General features: G+C 47.2%; 1 protein-coding gene across 2 annotated transcripts in view; it reads right to left on the reverse strand.

The window, feature by feature from the left end:
- Positions 1–399: 399 nt before the first annotated feature.
- The window catches only part of LOC105476537 (glycerol-3-phosphate acyltransferase 4), a 35,080-nt gene continuing 11,600 nt past the window's right edge, over positions 400–23,879 (reverse strand). For both annotated transcript variants that reach the window (XM_011732547.2, XM_011732548.3), the window contains exons 2-13: positions 19,753–20,760; positions 12,899–12,968; positions 12,429–12,729; positions 11,576–11,650; positions 10,372–10,461; positions 10,092–10,185; positions 9,369–9,484; positions 7,879–7,934; positions 7,273–7,358; positions 3,489–3,617; positions 3,324–3,403; positions 400–1,419 (exon numbers count right to left, since the gene is read on the reverse strand). In XM_011732547.2, the coding sequence (XP_011730849.1) occupies positions 1,311–1,419; positions 3,324–3,403; positions 3,489–3,617; positions 7,273–7,358; positions 7,879–7,934; positions 9,369–9,484; positions 10,092–10,185; positions 10,372–10,461; positions 11,576–11,650; positions 12,429–12,729; positions 12,899–12,968; positions 19,753–19,917 (1,371 nt within the window). In that variant the 5' untranslated portion in view covers positions 19,918–20,760 and the 3' untranslated portion in view covers positions 400–1,310. The remainder of the gene's footprint in view (positions 1,420–3,323; positions 3,404–3,488; positions 3,618–7,272; positions 7,359–7,878; positions 7,935–9,368; positions 9,485–10,091; positions 10,186–10,371; positions 10,462–11,575; positions 11,651–12,428; positions 12,730–12,898; positions 12,969–19,752; positions 20,761–23,879) is intronic.

Raw genomic sequence — 23,879 nt, forward strand, 5'->3', positions numbered from 1 at the left:
GAGTCTTTTCCCTGTGGTGCCTGCTCTGGCTGTGTGAAAGCCACCATGCAGCACACGCCCTGCCCACCCTGCCCCTCTGCAGCCCTCCCGGGGCCCCTGCTCCTCCCCCGCCCTGGAGTTTACTCATTGCTTCTCCTAGGCCTCACATCAGCACCCCGTGTACCCCCAATCTCTGGAGAAATTCACGTCTGTGCTGGAAATTCTAAATTACCCAAAGATCTGCAAGCATCTGAGAGGAGCCCGTTCACCTTCTCAGCTGCAGGCTTCCTCGATCCCAGCAGTCAGGCAGCTTCTCCGCAGCCCCAGGGCCATGCTCCCAGAAGAGAACGGGAATTCTCACGAGAAGCCCGCTACTCAGGGCCACAGCCAGGGGAGAAAGTAAAGGGAGAAGTCCCCCAGTTCATTCACCAGCCAGTTTTATTTACTCACAAGAACAAATCCAAAGCCCAGGGCAGCAGCTCTGAGCTCAGGCCTGCCCTGCCCCGTTTTGTGGGCCTGTACTTGAAACACTGAACGTGACGTGTCCTTCACTCACCCGCAGCACTTTAATCCCCACAACAGCCCTGTGAGGTAGGAATCACCACGCTTCCCCCCGACTCAGGTTACAGATGGGGAAACTGAGACACATTCAACAGAGCGCGCATCACATGGGGAGTTCAGGGTTAGCCTGGAGTATGAACACATGTTCTCCCCACGGCCCAGTCAGCGGCCCACCTGGCCTCTTCCCCTTCCTTTGGTGACCCCATCAGCAGCAGCATAAAAATCTAACCCTTCATTTTGCTGAAAGCCCCTGCAGATGACAATTTCCTTTCTATCATGTCTGCAGAGCTCCAAGGCTGGGGGCAATGTTGAGGCCGAAGCCAGCCACAGTGCCTCAGCTGTGCCTTTCCTGGAGAGCGGGTGGCCACCCCCAGCACATCCCTGGCACACAGGCTTGCATAACAGACTCTTGTCCCGCCATCCCTAGCACAAGAACATGGCCACATCTCCCCAACCGCTCAGCCCGCACAGCGTGCACAGGTGGGGAGTTCACTTTAATGGCATTCCTCCAACGACTTATTGTAAAAGAAACAAGGCATCTCGTCCTGGGTCGTGACACCCAGCAGCATCCGTTCAGACCACCAAGGGCAGGCTGCGCCGGGTGCACAGGGATCCCGCTGCGGCTCAGCGAAAGCCGGAGTCCTGGGATGCAGAGCAGCCCGGGGAGCCCTGGAGTCTGGAAAGGACACAGCAGTGGGGGCCGCGGCGGCAACTCCAGCTCCGAGCCCGTCGGCACTCCGCACGGTAGCCCCAGCCAGCTGGAGGCAGGCTCAGGAGCGGCTCCTGTCCTCGTGGTTCCCCACGATCATCTTGCTGTACAGCTTCTGCTGCTCCTCCTTGAACGTGTCCTTCACCTTCTCCCTCTTCAGGCCCCCATCCCTGGAGAGACAAAGGCTGGATGTAGTAACAGCCAAGAGGATTCCCAGGCACCCTCACATCATGGGAGATGCACCGTGTTGCCCAAATACCAAGAAAAACCTGCCAGAAACAGGGTACCCCGTGGCACTCTCACCAAGACAACCTCAGGGGATCTGGGGCTCTGGGCTCCCAATATTCACCCTTTCTATCTCAGAAGGTCCACTCTTGCCCTGGAGTAAGAATTTACTACTCACATTGAAAGTACTTGGTAACTGCTTAAACCTACCAAGGAGTTTACAATTCTTTCTACTCTAACATTCATCTTCACCTCACAAAGGAAAAGGAGGAATTCTGGCATTACGGAAGGTAGACATGCTTCCAAAATATCGACTCATATCTGTAATATCGATCTGTAAAATGTCATTTGTTTAATTCAGACCCAGGGATACTCCGAATTCATGCAGAGAGCTAACACAAGGGGTAACGCGCGTTCTGACTTCTTCCATGCTCAAAAGAGAGTGCCGTCAGGAATGGAGGTTTATCTCCGGGGCTGCCTCTCAGAGTCCCAACCTCACTGCCCCAGTGCCTCCCTGCAGCAGCCCCAAACCAACCCACCAGACCTGGGGTTGTTTCGTTACAGTCCCATTCCCTCTTGCCTGCTGGTCCCCTCTGTGCCTACACTCTAGAATTATCACCACCTTCAACAGCTTATAAAAATCCAAGCCCGCTTTCAGTCTCTCCACTACACCCTTTAAAATCCATAGCAAAGGCACGGTTTTTAAAAGCAGCCACTCTGTCTTTCTTAGAGGTGGGAAGATGGGGCAGAAGTTAAACCTTGAAGCTCTAAAAGTCTGTTAGATGTGGATGCAAAATCTAGCTCCAGTGCTAATGTTATGACTTTGGAAAAAAGTGATTTAACCTGAGTATCAGTTTCTCATCTGTAAAATGGGAACACTGTTTACAGGGCTGCAGCTACTGTGAGGGTCAACGAGATGATCACACAGGGCCCCAGAAGCTCAGTGGCTGGCACACAGTGAGTGCACAATCCACGCTAGCATTTTTTAAAAGGCCATGATCTGAGAGCCAATCTAATCCCTGAGACTATACAGTTGGGTTTACAATGTAAATTTCTACCTTTTCTTTTCTCATAGATAATGCCCATCTAAGTCAAATGCTCTCCCCAGTTGACCCTTGGCTCTTAAATCTAAGTGACCCACAGAGTGGAAAAGTTTCTCTGAACCAGCATTCACCTCTGGTCACTCTCCTACTGTTTGGGATAAAACTATCTTATACTCTAGTATAAGGGCTGGTCAAATGCAGCCCATGGGCCACATCCAGCTGATACCTGTTTTTGTAAATAAAGTTTTATTGGAACATAGCCATGCTCACTGGTTTATAGACTATCTGTTTTCACACTACAATGGCAGAGATCAGTAGCTCCAACAGACACCATATGGCCTGCAAACCCTAAAATATATACTGACTACAGAAAAAGTATGTCAATCCTGCTCTATTAGGTAATAAGCTGAATACAACACACACAACCTTTGCCTTTCTAAGGATGGTTCAATTTTGCCAGATACACTGGGACCAGGGAAAGTCACCCTGCCTTCTTGAGGTTTTCAGATCAGTAGCAGGTCATGCCCACCCAGAGAAGGACACTGTCCAGGTGTCCTGGAAGACAGGTTCAAACCCCAGAAAGGTACACAGAATCAACTGCTTCAGTCCAGGTGTCCCTGATCCAGCTTCCCCAAGGTCAAGGAAGCACAGGGCACTTCTGGGTTGGAATTCAGGGAGAGTCAAACTGCTCTCTCTAGAGCTGACAAGTTGAATTCTCCACAGCAGGGGGAATGACATGTAAGTGAAGTCAATGACACAGCATCTGCTGCAGGAACTCAGCTGATAAGGCCTGGCTCTAAACTTACCACAGCAGGTCCACCAGTCCTCCCTGCCTGGCAATGGCAGATTTCACCCTATTCGCAAACTGGACAGCATCTTCATCTGCCTGTAAGAAAGAACAAATGAGACCACTCAGCCCCGGCTTGACGTTACACAGAGCAGGTGCAGATCTGTCTGGGGCAGGCACTCACCTCTCTAGTCATGGGAGGCAGGTACCACACACTGCAGACAATGGCCCAGCTGGTCATCATTCGCAGCAAGTACGTCACCATCCCATATTTGCTGCTGTTCCAGAAGGCATCGCCGAATTGAGGGTCATACTGAAAACAACGGAAAGCTGAAGGTAAGACGTGAGTAGTTCTCACGTGTGCGAGTCCACAGCGATTGCTCTGAGTGACTCCACTGGGCCGTGCTGGTACTGGGGCGCTGCTCCCTGACCCTGCATGAGTACTGCGGAAGCCCCTCTCCATGTGGCCGGTTCTGACTGCGAGCAACACTGCTCTCCCCCGAGGGACCTGGCCTCTGCTGCAGATCAGTAAGGAAGGCTCCCCTGACAGCCTGCCTCAAGCAAATGTCTCCCTCTTTGGTTAGTTTCAGGTCTTACTCATAGGTATATAAAGTTTTCAAACATCTTCAACACCAGGGAGAAAAGGATCATGCACTCCCATGTACCCATTCCCTGATTCAACCACCGCCAACGTTTCCCACTTGTTCCATCTCTCCCCTCCCAGCATCCCGTCATTCATCTAGTGTACCTCCCCCAAATAAAGATATTTTCTTACACAAACACCAAGTTTTAAATATGATTTCTGGTGCCCAGACCAGGGAGGAAACTATTAGAAAGCTTTTGCATTTACACTTTCAACAAAGTCAGTCCTCTGTTCAGGACACGGCTCTGTGCTCACGCTGACAGCCCCGGGAGGTCTCAACCACATAGGCTGCTTCTACCATGAAGCAGGTATCAGATCCTTTCATTTGCCAGTGACTCTAATGGAGGCAAAAGGCAGCACTTCAGTGGCGTTTTGTGGAAAATGTGGCTGCAGCTGTGACCCACATTCTCACCAAACCAGCGGCTGGAGGGGCAGGTGATCAGGGTGGGTAAGCTCCGGAGGAAGTTGCGCAAGGAGCAACAGGAGGACCTGGGCGCTTGAGAACGCCTGGACAAAGTGCCTGGTGCTGCTAGCAAATGTCTGAAGGGATCCTGTACACAAGGCAGTAGGCTGACCTTGTGCAAACACCCAGGACCAGAGTGGAAAAATAAAGGAGCCAGAATTTCAAGAGTTATGCCACACGGCCATGCTGCCAACAACATCAAAAATGCCCTTTTCCTGGGAAAGCCTGAGAAGCAGCCCAGGGCAGGGTCCTGCATGTGAGCATGGGCTGGGGTGGGGTTGAACTCTATGATCTTTTAGGCCTTTCCAGCCTAACTTTTATGATCCACAGTATAAAAATTGGATAATTTTGACAAGACTGTGGCCCTAACTACAAAAATGAAGGTAACTTAGGCTTAATTATAGAAGCTAAGAAATTAAGATTTAACCACAGAAGGCTTAATGAGTTATTATAATACCAACAGAAACAAGGGAAAATAATAAGTTTTTAAAACTAAGCTAATGTGTATGATCAGAAAGAATTTTTTTTTTAAATTATTATTACATATATATATTTTTTGAGCTAAGAGTCTCGCACTGTCGCCCAGGCTGGAGTGCAGTGGCGCTATCTCGGCTCACTGCAAGCTCCGCCTCTTGGATTTATGCCATTCTCCTGCCTCAGCCTCCTGAGTAGCTGGGGCTACAGGCGCCTGCCACTATGCCCGGCTAATTTTTTTGTATTTTTAGTAGAGACGGGGTTTTACCATATTGGCCAGGCTTGTCTCAAACTCCTGGCCTTAAGTGATCCACCTGCCTCAGCCTCCCAAAGTGCTGGGATTACGTGCATGAACCACCGCACCTGGTCATGTCGTTACATTTCATAAAGCCTGATATGGACAGAAATTCTGATGTCACAAGAGTGTGAGAACCCTTTGTTTCGGGCTGATTCTCTATTCCACACTGGGCAGTGTGTGTGGACAGAGAAACAAGGCAGAAGCTCAACAGAGTGACATACTCCTTACATCAGGTCATGGCGGAATTCCAGTGGGAATATAAGAAGAGCCTGGAAATCACTAAGGTTATCCAAGTTTGGTTACCAATAAAGGGTTCACAAAAACCAGTAATCTGTAGACCAGATGTTCTTAGCCATACATGGGCTCTACCCTGTGGACTGAATGGAAATGTATCTAAAATTTATAAGCATTTTACTTTGGAGAGGAGCGGAAACTCCTCAGGGTTCGTGTTTCAACAGCAGCTAAGAGCACTGCTTCAGAACTGTGGCTGCCACAGTGTGGTCCCAATAGGCACCATCAGTGCCACCCAGAACATGTTAGAATGGAAATTCAGAAGACCCAGAGGGGTGGCTCAGGCCTGTAATCCCAGCACTTTGAGAGGCCAAGGCAGGCGGATCACTTGAGCCCAGGAGTTCTAGACCAGTCTGGGGTGAAACTCTGTCTCTACAAAAATTAAAAAATTAGCTGGGTGTGGTGGCGTGCACCTATAATCCCAGCTACTTGGGAGGCTGAGACACGAGAATCACCTGAATGTGGGAGGTTGAGGTTGCAGTGAGTCATGATTGTGCCACTGCACTCCAGCCCGGGTGACAGACTGAGACCCTGCCTCAAAAGAAAAAGAACAGGAAGTTCAGAAACCCTGGGTGTGGGGCCCAGCAATCAGCATTTTAACAATCCCTCCAGGCAATGCTAATGCAGCCTAAGTTCAAGAGCCACTGTTCTGGGGGGAGCGGTAAGGGCTTCCATTCAGCAGCTTCACGGTCACACTGCAAAGCACCTGTCCTCGTTTTGCCAGAATATAGGATGCAGATGCCACTCCCCACTCCCACACCCAAGGCAGACTCTGCTACCAGACTATGTTCCTCTTTCTTGCTATACCCAGACACTGCATCCTCAGGCTCTGGTGAGTCCTAACCTGTCAATCAGAGTCCCCTGCAGGCAATATTCATCTGCCATCCCTGGCCTGGTCCTCTGCCTAAATGATGAACAGTGAGTGGCTGGTAAGCATCTGTCTCACCAGGAACAACACCTCTCCAGTGGCACTGGCAAGGTGAAAAGAAAGAACCAACTCTACAGAATGCTCTGCAGACAACCCACAGTCCCCTATAAAAGAAATTCTAAGCGTGAGCCTGACTCATATCTGCTCACCATTTTACCGAGCTCTCAGGCTGCAGTCTAAATACTTTAACCACACTGAGGATGGCCTGTGTTTTGTAGGTGTCATGATGTGAGGCCTCGTGGATGTGGAGAGGGTAAGAGCAGGGAGGAACAAAGTGCAGATGACTGGCTAATCACATCCTTTAGCTCTGGGTGTCTGAAGGGTTAGAGCAGCAGTTCCTAAAGCGTTGACGTAGATTAGATAAACTCCCAGGGTCCATCTCATTGTTAGGAGCTGCTGTAGGTCTAAAAGATGACACGACTAAAAGCAGTGAAGCCGTTTCTCCCACTGCGCTGGAATAAGGAACCCCCCCATTCTCGCAGCTCCCCCAAAATGCAAAAATCCAGCTTGAAACTACACCTCTGTGCCCTGCAATCAGTCACCTTTCCAGGTGGACGGGCCTACCTTCCAGCTAGGTTTATGAAGGTAAGAAGTGAAGGGCTTGCCATTTCCTGAATAGTGGCGGCAGCAGCATGCAGGCAGGAATCTGGCTGTCCCCCATCCCACACTCCCCAGGCCCTTCTAAGGGGGTGCTGAGTGCTCAGCATCCTCCTCTGGCAGCACTTGACCCACATCAGCCCAGTCCCATGTCACTCTGCTGAGGGCATCAACCACAGACTGGTGACCCCGGCTCCTTCCTCCACCTCCTCCTGCTGCGCTCCACTCACAGCAGCTCCAATAATGACAGTGTGTACCATCGGAGGTCTTGTACCTTGATAGCAACAGGGTAAACTGTGGCTCCAATTTCAAAACTTCCCTTTTTGAACATCATCACCGATGTATTATTGATGCAGGTTCCTAAAATGCAGGAGACAATAAAATGCTATTTCTGTTGGCCCTTTACCCCAGATATTAGGTGTTTCTTAAAGACTAAGCACAATAGTCAAAATTCCTCTAATGGTTCCTCCAGTAAGATACATCTGTCATCTCCCTAACTTAAAAACAAACACTTAACGAGACAGGCAAGATGGTGCCTCCAATTCTCCTGCTACAGGACCACTTTCCCTGATTCACGCACACAGCCTGGATAAAGCAGAGATGCACAGTGGTCTTAGGAGGACTCCACGAGCTCCATGAGGAGCTGAAACATTACAGAAGAAATTCCTGCATTTGGGGAGTTTACACTATGGCATTCTTAGTTCAAATTCTGAACTTGCCTGAGTTTTTAGTCCTATTTCCAATCTAAAGGGGACCTAACATTATTCAGTGAAAACAGATAACCCCAACAAGGGCTGAGGGCCTTGGTTCCCACGAAACATCAGCATCACACTCTTGCACTCCTCACAGAAGCGCTTTATGGCAACCAACCCCTTCTTACCTTCTGGGAAGATGAGGATAGGCAGCTTGCTTTTATCTTGCACATGTTCAGTCAGTCTTTCAAAGAGGAAAAAAAAATGAAGGATCAGACAACCTTATACACATCGTCAAAATACGTTTATAAATAACTTATTTATTTGTGACACTAGTTTCAATTATAAGAAGTTAACAAGCATGACCGTGTCCTTTTAAACCCATAATCTAATGCTCATCAAGAAAAAATGTATATGGATAGAGAAAATCAGGTTACTATTTAATTCACAGAACTGTTCAATTCTGTGTGAACATCGGAGCACCAACGATGCCACTCAACCTGGGGGCCACTTGAAGGAGACGCCTGCCACAAGGCCTGGGCACGGCCCCCTCAATAAACCTGTGGCACTAGACTGTGTAACAGTTGTGAGGCTGGGCCCAGCCCTGCTGGCTCAACACTCTGTCCCTGAGATGTACCAAAGGGAGTTAGGAGAGGGTTCATCTGTCTCTATGGAAGATAATCTCAACTGTCTTTTCTTATTTGTTATTTTTTGAGACAGGATATCCCTGTGTTGCCCAGGCTGGAATACAGTGGTGCAATCACAGCTCACTGCAGTCTCACCCTTCCCGGCTCAAGCGATCCTCCTACGTCAGCCTCCCAAGTAGCTGGGACTACAGGAGCGTACCACCATGCTTGGCTAATTTTAAATTTTTTGTAGAGATGAGGTCTCCCTATGTTGCTCAGGCTGGTCTTGAACTCCCGGGCTCTCAAAGCACTGGGATTATAGGCCTGAGCCACCATGTGTGGCTTGGTCTCAACTGTCTTGATGTCTCTTTCTGCTGCAAATCTCTTTGCATTACTTACACCAGATTCACCTTCTTAAAGTTTGAAAACAGAGCAGTACTTTGTTCCACTGCCCTAGGTTTCTTTTTATTTGTGATAAATGAATTCATTTTGAGGTTTCAAATAGCAGTGAAAGTTCGTATTTTGTTTATTACGATGGGTACAATGAATAAAAAAAGGTTAAGAAACATTATTAACTTGGTAAATAATACTAGGGTTTCTATACTTTTTTTAAATTTTAAGACAGAGTCTCACTCTGTTGCCCAGGCTGGAGTGCAATGGCACGATCTCGGCTCACTGCAACCTCTGCCTCCCTGGTTCAAGCGATTCTCCTGCCTCAGTCTCCCTAGTAGCTGAGATTACAGATGCCCGTTACCACACTCAGCTAATTTTTGTATTTTTAGTATTTTGTATTTTTACCATGTTGGTCAGGCTAGTCTCGAACTCCTGACCTCAAGTGATCTGCCCACCTCGGCCTCCCACAGTGCTGGGATTACAGGCATGAGCCACCACACCCGGCCACTTTTCAAATCTCATGTTTTAGGAAAAGATTATTATGAAAGCAGTATAGGCTTATGATAGAAGGCACATAACTACACTGTGGAGGGATAACTCCCTGAAACCTTTTCAGCATTCTAACCGGCCAAGCAGAACAGCAGTGTTCTGTCCATTACCTCTTAGCCACCAGGTGGCGATCCTTCACTTCCGAGCGCTCAAACCAGACGTGTGGGCAGGCCTTCACCATGGCTCTCTGAATCACACCCATGAGTCCCCCGTGCACTTGACCCACCTAAGCACAGGCACAGGACCCATTAGTAGTGAAGCCATCCTCACACAAATCTCCCCACTCTAGGAAGCCCTAGATCTCACAAAATAAGCAATCCAACCTCTCACCTCTAACGCTTGCTGGTCCAACCTCTTACCTCTAACACTTGCTGGCTGGAAGTTGCTCACTGCCAAGAAACCACTACCAAGACTCCCCAAATCTTAAACTTCTCCTTTTAATCAGTAATACTAGAAATAGGTAATTAAAAACATAACCGAAACCCCTAAGACAAAATACTAAAGTAGTGCAAATCCCTGTGTAAAACTGCCCCTCCCTGGGCAGATTCTCAGATGCTCTGGACACAGTCCTTGCCAGCTCCTCCCTCTCCCCATGCTGGTCTGCCTGACCGCCCTCAGCATCCTCTCCAACCACATTCACCACTCACTCTACCCAGGGTATCTCCTATCACAGTCCCACAGAGCCCCCACAGTGACAGTAAGGTGGTGGCCCACGCATAAAAGTGTTTATGTGAAGGGTCCAGGAGCCTCCTAGACCCTCCTAGACCCTCCTGGCCCTGACCAGTCTAAAGCAGGAAGTCTTGCCTCAAGAATGCACTGGAAAGAGCTCTTACCATGGCATAATAGCCATCGCTGGCCAAGATGATCACATCGATAGGTGAGGTATGATTGGCCACACAGATGCCACCATTTCTTGGTCTGTTTTCCCTGGGTTTAAATGTATGCAAAACAACCAAAATTAGTGTGAAACAGTTCATGTAACACACCTCTCACCTCACACGCTTCATCTGCTCTAACTAAAAGCTCAGAAGTGTCTTCCCATTTGGCCAAGTATAGGTGGGTGGTGTTTCCTGCAGTGCCATTTCCCTTCCTATTGATACAAAGCACTCTCACCTGTCATGGTAGGTGATGATGGCTGTCAGTGCTCGCACGCAGATCCGGTAACACATTAAGTGAACATGTTTACTCATGAACTCCTTAAACCTGCAACAACAGGACAAGGATTCTGGGTTTTATTTTACATACAGGAAGACAGAAACAGTTGCTGACTTGAACAGTTCAGCAGTCCTTTATGACGGCAAAGTGCTTTTATAGACATGAGCACGTACAGGAAAGCCCTGTGATGCATGACCACCTTTATGTTCACACATGAGGAAAGAAAGAGGGGACAGGGAGACTCGCTTACATCCACCCAAATCAGTGGGTGGAGAATTCACAGCCTAGAATTTGGCATCGGCAGACCACAGGTGGGCTGAATTCCGTTCCCCCAGTCAACACCCAGTGGCAGGCCCAAGGCCAGAGGCCAACCTCCTCACCCACCCAGGTAGAAGAAAGGTTTCCAAGCGCCAGAATTTCCTGAAGGGAGCAAAATATTCTTCACAAACAGACAAAACCTCCCTACATCTCGTATCATTTTAAAAACTGTATTGTCTCACCACTTTATCCACACAGTCAACTGCTCAAAACTAAACAACAAGCTGTAAAATCTGTTAACATCTGAGTCTCGGACTCTACATGTTTGTGGCTTCTCCCTTTTGTCTTTAAAATGGGAAGAACGCGAGGGCTAAAGGACAAAAAGAACAGTCATAGATCAAAATAAAAAAAAGTAAAGACTTTACTGCTGATGCCATTGTTACCACTGGGTTGTTGTTGTTATTATTATTATTATTACTATTATTATTAGAAACAGAGTCTCGCTCTGTCACCCAGGCTGGAGTGCAGTGGTATGGTGTTGGCTCACTGCAACCTCTGCCTACCGGATTCAAGGATTCTCCTGCCTCAGCTTCCCAAGTAGCTGGGATTACAGGCAGCCGCCACCACACCCGGCTAATTTTTGTATTTTTAGTAGAGACAGGGTTTCGCCATGCTGGCCAGGCTGGTCTCGAACTCCTGACCTCAGGTGATCGGCCCACCTCAGCCTCCCAAAGTGCTGGGATTACAGGCATGAGCCACCACACCTGGCCACCACTGGGTTATTTAATCCATCTAAGATTCCATGGCTTTGGTTGTGTCCAAAGAAGGGGCCTGGCCTTCGATATCTGAGCACCATTCCCAGAACTAACTGCCCTTTAGGCGTGGACTGCCACATTCTACTCACCTCCCATTTGGCAAGTATCCCACCACAGTTGTGCCTACCACCAGAAGGCTAATTCCTGTGAAAGCCAGCGCTATCCTGTAAGAAGAAGAAAAGTTAGAGCACAGCCAGCAAATCCTTGCACCAAGTACAGAACTGAAGGTGTGAAAATCACACTGGGCATCACAAAAACCACCCCCAAGACCTGCTCACCTGGGATCTGGACCAGAGTTCACCTAGAAATGTGAGCAGGCCTATCAGAACCAGAGATCCTTTTGATTCCAACTGACAGTGAGCCATGGGTCTGGCTCTCAGCCGCCAGCATCTCCTAAGGCCTCGGCAGCTGGAAGGCTGGAAAACCCTAAGCAGGCTGTTCTGCCGCAGGGCTGCTCCCTGCTGCCCACCCCTTCCCTATGGCTGAAAACCCCGGCGGAAGCACAGCTTCCCTCTGAAGCAACAGGAGGTGGAGCCTGAAGGGTATTAGCATCTGGCAAGGCACACTCAGAGCAGCACACGGTGCAGAGAAGCTGAAAGATCAATACTGCCTCTGTACCTGAGAGGCAAGCTTCAGGAAAGAATAAGCCATGTCCAGGGAGGAGTGGCAGAAAGCACACAATGTTCCCTATCCCCGTGTTTGCTGTGATCTAGACAAGCAAGCTGTCTTTAAGAAATCCAACTATTTCTGTCTGATATGCAGAAAATCCAAGGGCCTCTAAAAGAAAATCACCAGTGTACCCCTCCAAAGAGTCACATGGCCTGGCTAGTGACAGTCATTCCCTTCTTTCTAAAACGGGAACACACAGCGGAGCAGGCAGGTGGGCCGTGCACCAAGTGGGGTGGCAGCAGCGAGCCCCACTCCCCACAGGCCCTGCCTCACCTGAGCGGCAGCAGGAAGCAGTACCGAATCAGCACTCCTAACCCCCACAGGACCGTGAGCCGAAGGCTGATGTACTGGAAGTTATAATTGGTTCTGCTCAGCAGGTTCCAGGATTCCAGTTCTTCTGCTGAGAATCTCTTTGTCACCTCATCGTCCATAATGGTCTCCATTCCTTTCCGGCAAAAGTAGAAAATGTCAGAGAGCTCGAACTCTGGAGTGTTGTCCAGAGCCTTACTACTGCCACTTCGACGAATCTCTTTGATCTCTTCTTCTAGTGAAGTGGGATCCTTTGCAATGATTCCTGCAAAAGAGTGTGTCCCTGTCAAGCAGCATGCTGCGGGAGAGCACGTGAGACATACTCAGAGCACACATCCTGCACTAATGCAGGGAAGAGTGTGTGTGGCACCAGAAGCACTGGGGAACACTGTTCAAATGGACCTCTCAGGACAAGGACCACACCCCCATCTTACCATTGGTGTAGGGCTTGTAAAGCTGGTGGTTCTTCTCCTTGGCTCCTCGCTCCATTCTCAAGGTAGCCCACTGGGAGGGGAAGGAAGCAAGATACAAGAGAGAGAATGAGATCTGTTTTGAATCAGTGAACACCTCCATTTCTGTTCTGTGAAAGCCTCAGTCCCAGTCACTTAAGACCGTAGCCAAGAAGCACAGAGTCTAGAAGGAAACTCAAACCACCTCTCCCCCGAGAAGCCCCTTCCTTGACAGCTGGGACCAAGAGTTAAGTCACCTTAAGCAAAACACTGGGAACTTCAAGAAGCTGGGGTGAGTTCCTCAGGCCTGGTTCCTCACTGCCTACGTCTCTTTGTCTCCGGGCTGTAGGGAGCTCACTTGCTGACAACACAGACCTCACAATTCCTCCTGCACTGCCCCATGGCAGCTACTCAAAACAGCGAAGCCAGACATCCTGTAAACTACTGCCTGCCACCAAATTACTCCAAGAAAGCAGCAATTTTCATTTTCGAGGAGACAAAGAACTTGAGCAATACATATGTTTGGACCGTCCAGTAACAGGAGTAACATTTTAATGATAGAATCCCACAACTTAACATTGAAAGGCCTGGGAGTGGCTTAATAGTGTTAAAGGAGAAAAAGAACACTATCAGGAAACCGAAAAAAACCCAGATTCAATTCCCAAGTTTACACTCACTAGCTGTGTTCATTAAGCAACCCATTCCAAGTCTCTGAATCTTGATCTCTTTATCTGCAAAACAGGATTGATACTACCTCAACCTCCTACTTCACGGGGTCACTTAGGATCAAATGAGATCGTGTATGGGACAAAACTGGGGAAATGCAAAGCACTCTGTCCTCATTATTACTGAAATAACACAGATTCTGGAACAGACCTAGGAAGAAGACGCTTTTCCTAGAACCCCTCTTCATTAAAACTTTCGCTGGTATAAGACAGCTGGTATAAGAGGCTGGTTCTCTTCCACTATCAAATGAGAGGTGAAAATGTGGGTGCACTTATCCCCTCTTGGATATGGTATCACTAGAGAGAAAGCTATGTCATGTCTACAGCGAGTCAGAGAAACAGAACAGGCATTTCAAAAGCCTCAAACTTCCAGCTTCCACGGTTATGCATGGTGGGCACGAGCCCATCATCCCACAGCACAGGAAGATGCACATGGCCCAGGGCACATGGTGCAGATTCTGCTGGCAAAGCCCAAAGGGTCAGCAAGACTGCACCACATGGTCCAGCAAAGCCGAATGCTGCACACGAGTTTAATCAGTGATCTGACCTCATCTGGAAATCTCAAACCCCACAGTCTAGAAAGGAAGGTGGCTCACAAAGTCACCACGCAAAGAAAGTTCAAAGGCAAGAAAACTCACATGAGTTTCTCTGTTTCAGATATTTGGCCATTGATGTCTTTTGGCTCTAAGCACAGATGAGCTTTCCTTTAAAAATGTTAATACCTAAAATGGAGGAAAGTAAATCTCATCTGGTTTCCTGGAACTAGAGAAGAGGTGAAAAGGGGCAAGAGAGTTCACAAGAATCCTGGCATGCAGAAACACAGGTCACTCAACCAGAATTTAGGGTTCTACATTTTGGCCAGGCTCTGTTTTGGCACCGCAAGAATAATCAGAAGTGAACAACTTGGGGTCAGACGCAGCGGAGCTCACGCCTGTAATCCGAACACTTTGGGAGGCCAAGGCAGGAAGATTGGTTGAGACCAGGAGTTTGAGACCAGCCTGGGCAACATGGCAAAATCCCGTATCTAAAAAATACAAAAAAATTAGCTAGGCATAGTGGTGTGTGCCTGTAGTCCCAGCTACTCCAGAGGCTGAGATGGGAGCCAGGGGAAGTTGAGGCTGCAGTGAGCGGAGATTGCACGGCTGCACTCTAGCCTGGGAGACAGAGCAAGATCCTGTCTCCGAAAAAAAAAAAAAAAGAGAGAAACTTGATTCTGTACTGACAATTCTGAGACTCCATGAGACTGCAACAGACGGAGAATATATGACATCAGGCCTCTTGTGGATGACTATTTCAGTCTGAGGACTGTTTCAATGTGCAAAATTCAAGATGGCTACAGTCTCTGTCATCACAGGAAAGGGATCTGCTAATTAAGATTCTACATCTCCTAGTTCTGTGGCAGTTCAGTAATAAACATCCCTTTGGCCTCACACTTTTTAACTTCAGGAACATGACAAAACATGTCTGTGTTTAGGAAAGAATTGTCCAAAGTCACAAGGGCAGGGGAAATGAGGAGAGGGCTGAACAGCCTGTTAAGAAATGGCTGATCAGGTGGCTGAGTGCACACCTGATTACAGGCTCACACCTGTAATCACAGCATTACAGGCAGGAGGATCATTTAAGCCCAGGAGTTTGAGAAATGGCTGATCAATGAACTGGATCCTTTTGACTGAAAGAAACCAAAATATTTCATCCCGAAATATACTTCTTTGTCATATTTCAAGATGACTGTTCAGAAGGACTGGAAATGCAAGAATAACGGAGAAGCTGTCTTTTGCAGGAGGAATTTGCATCTGTAGAGGAGACAAAGTGAAGTAAACAACAGATGCCAATGGGCTTTCTCTGAAGCACCTCCCTCCTTGTCCGAATCTAGAAAGAACTGAGAGACGCCTTTAAAGGTCTGAAAGAAACACTTAGCATCTACACTCTTGAAGGGCTGCTATCTGTGAGGCTTCGTCTATCTGTGAGGCTTCATCTACACAAGACCACCTGTGCCAGCCAGGCCCCCTCTTCTCTCCCTCTTGTTACCTATTGCCACCTGATTTACCACCATAGCCTGTTTTTTGGCCATGCTCGGAGCCCCCACTGCTTCTGTAACCTCAAATGCTACAAAAGCATCAATCATCTGGCTATTTCTTTGAGATCTTTGTAAAACTCCTGTGCACATTAATAAATCTGTATGTCTTTTCTTTTATTAATCTGCTTTTGAGAGTTGATTTTTCAGTGAATCTTCAGAGGGCAAAGGATGCTTTCCCTTGGCCCCTACAAACCCTACTGGACCAAATCAAAGGGCCTCTGGGAAAACACTGCTTCTCTGCACTATACTCGCACAGCACACTCCTGACACCAGATGTGTGAGGAATGCCACCCCCAAACCCAAACCAAGCAAATCTTCAGCAGGCACCAGCTGGGCGTCCTCTAATTCAATTCAATTCTGAGGCTATCGACCTGGAGTTGGTATCAGATTCCACAAGTTATGAGAGTCAGTCCCGTATGACTGCCCCTACTTCAGATGCAAGTTGAAAGTCTCATGTGACCCATGCTTCTGACTGACCAGCTATAAATCAGGGTTCCCACAACCCCTCATCAGGTTCAATTTGCTGGAGTGACTCCCAAGACTCAGGGTAATGGTTTACTTCCATGTATGGCTTTATGATAAAGGACACACAGCTCAGGAAGCACCAGATGGAAGAGATACATAGGGCAAGATATGCAAGTCCTTGCCATTTCTCCCAAGAGGATGCTCTCACCCAGCTGCCTCCCGGTTCATGCCCTGTTCTCTGCACTCCCTTATTCCCTATTGAATTGCTTCCCTCTTGCCTCCCTCCAATCCACCTGAACACATGCTACCAGAGTCCAGCCACGTCACTTTCTTGTTCAAAAACCTTCAACGGGCCGGGCGCAGTGGATCACGCCCGTAATCCCAGAACTCTGGGAGGCTGAGGCGGGTGGATCACTTGAGGTCAGGAGTTTGAGACCAGCCTGGTCAACATGGCAAAACCCCATCTCTACTAAAACTACAAAAATAGTCAGGTGTGGGGGCACAGGCCTGTAACCCTAGCTACTCAGGGGGCTGAGGCAGGAGAATCACTTGAACCCAGGACGCGGAGACTGCAGTGAGCCAAGATTGCACCACTGCACTCCAGCCTGGGCAACAGAGGGAGACTGTCTCCAAAAAAAAAAAACAAAAAACCTTCACTGACTTCAATGACTTCCCAATGCCTGAAGTTCAGTATTATAACCCACGTCAGTCCCTCCATGTTCCCAATGTTTTTGCTCTACTGAACTATGTGCCATCTCTGAATAAGACTTACCTTTTCGCCTTTATCAACTGTGCTTCTAGAATGTTCTATCCTTTTCCCTCTTAGGATCCAGTTCAAATGTCAAATCTAAGAAATGCTACCTACTCAATTCCTGCAATCAGAATTCACCTCTGCCTGTGTACTTCAACTGGTATCCCATTCTGAATTAGTTATATATGCATATATTTGTCTTTCCTACTAGACTACACACACCTCAAGAGGCAGGAGCCAGAACTTACCCCTTTGTGCATTTCAGCACAGTCTGAGACTCAGAGTGCTTTCCACTTAGTAGGCAGTCACTGATTTAATTTATCAACTCCCAATATTTCTCTCCATCAAGGTCTCCTTATGGAAAAGTAGAACCAAAATGACAAAACCTGGAACTATTTCCTATCATCTTTCCCCCAATTCCTGTCTCCTTCAGTTTGTCCTTTAACCTACTCAAGGCTATGTTAAAATCACACTCATCAGGGTAGGTAGGATGACCTCTTTCACTACAACCATGTAAAAGGAGTATTAATACTCCTACTCTCTGGACAAAGAAACACTGGAAAGTTCAATGCCTTTTCAGAGCCAGTAATGGAAGCCCTGGGATTCAAGGTAACAACTGCCTGACCTAGCACGAATGCCCATCGCCCTAGTCTCTTCAGCTTCTCCTTCTTCACCACTAGTTTCTTCAGCTTCTTCACCACTAGTTTCTTCAGCTTCTTCACCACCAGCCTCTTCAGCTTCTCCACAACTGCCACTGGTTTCTATGACTCTCCACCAACAAGTTCCACCTTGGAGTTTAACACAGATCACATTACAGCTGTCTCATCTTCTCTAACGTGACCTGATCAACTCCTTTCACATCATTTATTCTCATCTTTCTCCTTTACATCCACGCTTTATCTTCTCCCCTCTTCCAGGTCATTTTCAACTCAGCTGAGAGTCTACTCCTGGGAATTCTGCTCTTAGTGATACCATCGCCACTGTGGAGAGGGTTCATGTGAAGCACAAACATTAAGCAAACAAGACTAAAACCCTTCCAGTCACATGCTGCTCTCTGCACACAAAGATCTTCTGTGACTCAGCATGAACAGGACCTACACTGAGTTAGGGCTTCCAGGAAAGGGAATAGAAACGACATTGATCCACCCATATCCTCTCCATATTCCTCATCACTTGGCAGGTACACAGATATTTTCTCCTAGTTCCTTTATATTGGGAGAACTAGTCATGGGAAAGGAGCTGTAGGCCAGGGCTTGCTTAGGTCTGCCAAAAGCACAGGTATATGTACCGCATGAACTATTAGGTATCCAGTTTTAGTGATCTTTATGAAGAATGCAGACTGTGGTTGCCAGGGGCTGGTGGAGGGAGGAATGGGGAGTGAATGCTTAACGAGTGTGGGGTTTCCTTTGGACTGATGAAAATGTGAACTGGACAGAAAACAATGTGAATATAGTAAACGCTACTGAACTGTTCACTCTAAAATTATTAACTTTATGTTGTCAATTTCCCCTTGGTTTTCTTAAATGTGAAAAAAAAAACCATATGCTTATAGACATACTAAGTACCAAAAAAGATAAAACCCAAGATTCAATGATAAACATAAAAATATTTCCCAATATAATGTAACATTTCATATCGCTCACTTAATCTGAGTCGTTTTCTTCATTGATAAAAATGCAGATAAATAAAATGCAGGTTAATAAAATGCCCCGTCTACCACAGAATTATAAGGAATCAAAGAAAAATGATAAAAGTTACTCTCAAAACCAGAAGATACAATATGGGCCAGGAACGGTGGTGCAGGCCTGTAATCCCAGCACTTTGGGAGGCTGAGATGGGCAGATCACTTGAGGGGTCAGGAGTTCGAGACCAGCATGGGCAACGTGGTGAAACCCTGTCTCCACTAAAAACACAACAAAATTAGCCAGGTGTGGTGGCATGTGCCTGTAGTCCCAGCTACTCAGGAGGCTGAGGCAGGTGAATTGTTTGAACCTGGGAGGCAGAAGTTGCAGTGAGCCGTGATTGCGCCACTGCATTCTGGCCTGGGTGACAGAGTGAGACTCTGTCTCAAAAAAAAAGAAAAAAAAAAAAAGATACAATATGAACAAACAATGTTGTATTATTTTTACTACTGTAAGTGCACTTCTCAAATTATACATGAATCCCTAAAGATTTGGTGACTACTAAAAACAGACATTACAATTAAATCACCAAATCTGTGCAGAGGTATTTAAGTCTTATGGGAGAGAGCAACTTCCAAAAAACATCACTTCTCACTCGTTTCCTTACAATGTGACCAGTTTGGTATAATTCAACGGTCAGGTAAGTTCTGATATATGTTTAGAAATGTATCCTTCGCCTTTAAAGAAAATAAAACAATTCCAATGCCCTTTTCTGTCCATTCTTTTAGTCTGAAATGCAAGGACCTACTTAGAATAAATGACTGGAAGAGAAGAGGCTTTCCCATGCTTCTCAAGTGAGGGAATATGCCTGCCGCAGCTTTGAGCTATGGCATCAGTTATGTAAGAAGAGACAGAGACTGGCAGTGCTTTTCTTTAATTCTAAGCCCCATTCTCTTTGAAATAAACAGGCGACATGTGCAGTCATGGCATAGGTCCCTCAGCTCAGCGTAAATCAAACATACAAGTACCTTTCAAAAGTACACGTTTAGTTATTCTTCTTACTCAAAAAGCCACTTCCCATTCTCCCAACTTTCTCCCTGTCTAATAAAGAGATAACAATAGGCCTGTAAGAATAACTTTTTGCTAAATGCACTTCTACCCTCCTCTGTGAAGCAACCTTTTGTAACAGCACAACTTACCGCAAAGATTTTTAACAAAGTTTTCATGTAGAGTTTGCGGATACCAAAGGAGACTCCAAAAATGGCTGGCACTATGATGAAAACGAGGAGGAGGGTGAAGAGGACAGTCAGGGAGATGCCCAGAAGGTTGACAATCAGGCTATCAAAAGGCAGCAACAGGAACATGGTGGAAGATCCAGGCCAGGCCAGCACCTGCCTCCCCAAGAACAAACTGTAGCCTTCAGATGGTCCTTCCCGACAGCACCAGCCAGGGAAAGGAAGCAAGTTCCCGAAGAACAGCAAACCCCATTCCAAAGTCCACACCCCTCAACCGCCTGAATAGAAGGCCTGGGAAGAGAAGGACAGGAAAACACGGCCACAGGAGGCAGCTGCAAACGCCAGGTCTCCCCAGAACGGATGGACTCTAAAGATGAATGAAGCTCGATGGGTCTTCAGTAAAAGCATCCGAGTCCAGATGGAATTTCTGTGCAAGTGAGCAGTGAGGGCAGGGGCTCTGCTCTGCTGTCCTGATGCTGCTTCCAGAGGTTTTACATGGTTTTCCTGCCCAAGAGCATTCAACAGATAAATCTGTCCCTGTCGCTGCCAGAAGTACCAAGAAGAGTTCAACTTGGTGCCAGAAAAATCCTGATAACTTCTGTGGAGGGGTAATCACTGGCACTTTACACAGAAGGCTTTTGAACTTGAATATGTGGAAATTAAATAATTGTTTTACTTAAAATTCCTTCATAAGCTGAAAACCATGTTCACTGTAGAGAGTTCATTATCTGGCCCCATCCTCCTCTGGTGAGGCTCCTGGCGCTCACAGCTTCCAGGACCCTCCTACCTGGAGAGCTACAGTCTTTGCCAGCAGGAAAGAGATGCTGGCACACAATGTCTCATAATGCAAGTGCTGAGTGTAACTCCAGACGCATCTGGCATTGGTTTCCTCTGGACACTCTTCTCCCTGAGGCTCCCTTTCTTAGCGGTGACCTGGGTTCTTGGCAAATAGCTGCTTACATGCTGCCAAAGCTGGGGGAGGGAAACAGAAACACTGTCAGTCACACAAATCAAGAGGAGAAATGTCAATATGCTGGGGACCAGGGGGACTGTTTCAGGGTAAGCCTAAAACTGTCAGTGTGGTCAATGCCCACTTTTCAAGTCATCAAGGTCAAAGAGACCAGGCAGAGCCAACAGGTGGCAGACATGAATGTGGGAGGGAAACATAGAGGTTTCAGTTTTCAACCCAAATGATACGACCTGTGGTCAAACTTTCTGAATAGAAAATACGTGTATACGAGACACATTTGAAAGATAAAAAGCATGTGCTATGGAAAGTACATCTCCTTACTACCTGTCCCCCAGGTATTCAGAGTGGTTCTGCACAGGTGCCGCCAAAGGTTGTAACCACCTCTGTGTTCTTCCCAAGACATTCTGTGCTTAAACAAGGAAATCACAATGGTTCTCCATCACCACTGGCCCCCAGGCTGGGCAACAACCACATATTATTCTTCACCTTGCTTTTTGTTTTTGTTTTTAGCTTAACACATCTCAGAAGAATGTCCCATCAATACACATAGAGTTCCCTCACTCTGCAGGTGCACAGTTTTCAACTTAAGAATGTGCCACAACTTAGTTCACCAGTCTCTTAAGGTTAAACACTGATATTTCTACTTTTTTTTTTTTTTGTATAAATAATGTTGTAAGGAATAACCAGGTACATGCGTGACTTAGTACACAAAATGTGCTTAGAAAATATATTTTCGGGGTAAATTCCTAGAAATGGAATTGCAGAGGAAAAGAAAATACACATTTTTAAATTTGCAAGATCTTGTCGTATTTTCCATATAGAGATGAACCTCCTCCAGCCTCTCCCCACACGGGTCACCCATTGTGAAATTCCACTATTTCAAATATCTCACAAAAGTATTCCAATTTTATATCACACATTCCAAATCCCTGAACTTGGGAGTATCCTATAAACTCTCTCTGGCAAACATTTTGGCTTCACACCAATCACCCTCAGGCTGTTCCCAACACTTAGAAGTTCAAGAAACTGAACAAATTAACAAGTACTGACTTCGCCTTAAAATCTGCTCAATGTTTTAAGGGAGGAGACCACCCCTCATCTTGTCTTTATGCCCAATTTCTGCCTCCAAAGAAAGAAGCAGCATAAAATCTAAAAGGCAGAAATGGAATCCACAGACAGACAGCCCAGCACCATGCCCTGGGCCTGGTAGTTAAACATCAGCCCCTGACCTAACTGCTTATGTTATCTATAGATTCCAGACATTGTATGGAAAAGCATCGTGAAAATCCCTGTCCTGTTCTGTTCCCTTCTGATTACCGGTGCATGCAGCCCCCAGTCACGTACCCCCTGCTTGCTCAATCAATCAGACGCTCTCACGTGGACCCCCTTTGAGTTGTAAGCCCTCAAAAGGGACAGGAATTGCTCACTCGGGGAGCTCGGTTTTTGGAGACGTGAGTCCTCTGATGCTACCAGCTGAATAAAGCCCTTTCCTTCTACAACTCGGTGTCTGAGAGGTTCTTATCTGCGGCTCATCCTGTTACAGTTCTAGAGAACTCAAGGCCGTTCCCTTGTTACCTCGTTTGTTTATCCCCAGCCCATCAATCTGTATGATTTCCATTTTCCACATCAGGAAGCTGAAAGAGGTAGTTGCAGACCCAGTTCCTCTGTACGACTCCATGACATTCACACGTCTGAGGACGAAATGCTCCAGTCTACAAGGACATGCTAATCAGTGGCGCTGAGTCATGAACCCTAGTTCCTAGTTCTGATGGCCACTTCTTACGTTTCCTTCCACTTTCACATTGTCACTGCTATTGCCAACATTGACTGAGTGCTTACAACATGCCAAGCACTGCGCTAAGGAGCATTTCACATACACCACCCTCACGTAATCCTCACGATGGCTGTACGGTGGAGTCATTGTCATCCTGATCTACAGGTGAGGACGCTGAGGCTGGGAAGATTAAGGGAGTCAAGTCACCCAGGGTTGCAGAGAGTTGGAAGCAGGACAAGAGCATCCGTCTCCAGGACCCTGCTCTGTAAACCCTACTCCTTCCTATCTCCCAAACTACGTGCTTTAAAATGAAGTAGCACTGGCCAGGTGCGGTGGCTCACGCCTGTAAGCCCACTTTGGGAGGCTGAGGCAGGCGGATCACCTGAGGTTGGGAGTTCGAGACCTGCCTGGCCAACATGGCGAAACCCCATCGCGACTAAAAATACAAAAATGAGCTGAGCATCATGGAGCATGCCTGTAATCTCAACTACTCAGGAGGCAGGAGAATTGCTTGGACCAGGGAGGCAGAGGTTGCAGTGAGGCGAAATCGCCGCCACTGCACTCCAGCCTGGGAGACAGAACAGGACTCTGTCTCAAAAAAAAAAAAAAAAAAAAAAAAAAAGAAAAAAAGAAGTAGTACTTCCTTCAAGCCAGACTGCTCTACAGAACTTCTTGTGATTAGACAAAACCATCAGGATCTGGACTCCAGTATTATAATTTGGTCGTGTTCTCAAAATCCAAGATACAGACATGCTCTTGTATTTTCATAAACACTCATACACGCCAGTTTTCTAACCGTGTTCTAGAGGCAGTTCAGGCACCTGAGCTACCAAAGTCCTCAGGCCTATCCAGGACAACATCTCCTTTCCTCCTTCATTGCTGTCTCCCCACTCCCCGTGGACAGGACTGCCGTGGGAAAGAGGCAGCAAGGGCCTCTGTCCTACTGGTCAGGGTTACCCTGAGTTCCACAGACCCAAGGTGACTGACACCAGGGTCACTTTGACCCCCATGCCAGAGTGTAGATCACTCCTCTAAGGATCACAACTGAAAATTCCCAAGGTTATTCTGGGTTCATGTCCCCAAACCAGTAAACACGTGTAGCAATAAACCAATTTCTTCACCTAGTTCAGGGGTTGGCCAATTATAGCCCACATCTGGCTACAGTCTTTTTCACAAAGGCTCATGAGTTTTTACATTCTTAGACTCTTTTAAACAGATGCAAAAAACAAAGAAGATTTGACAAAGACCATGGCCTACAGACCCTAAAATACTCACTATCTGCCCCTTATAGGAAGAGTTTGCACTCATGACCTTGCTGGTCTTTCCTCCGCTCAGAGGCCCCCTGCT

This window comes from Macaca nemestrina, chromosome 8, assembly GCF_043159975.1.
Source record: "Macaca nemestrina isolate mMacNem1 chromosome 8, mMacNem.hap1, whole genome shotgun sequence".
NCBI lineage: Eukaryota > Metazoa > Chordata > Mammalia > Primates > Cercopithecidae > Macaca > Macaca nemestrina.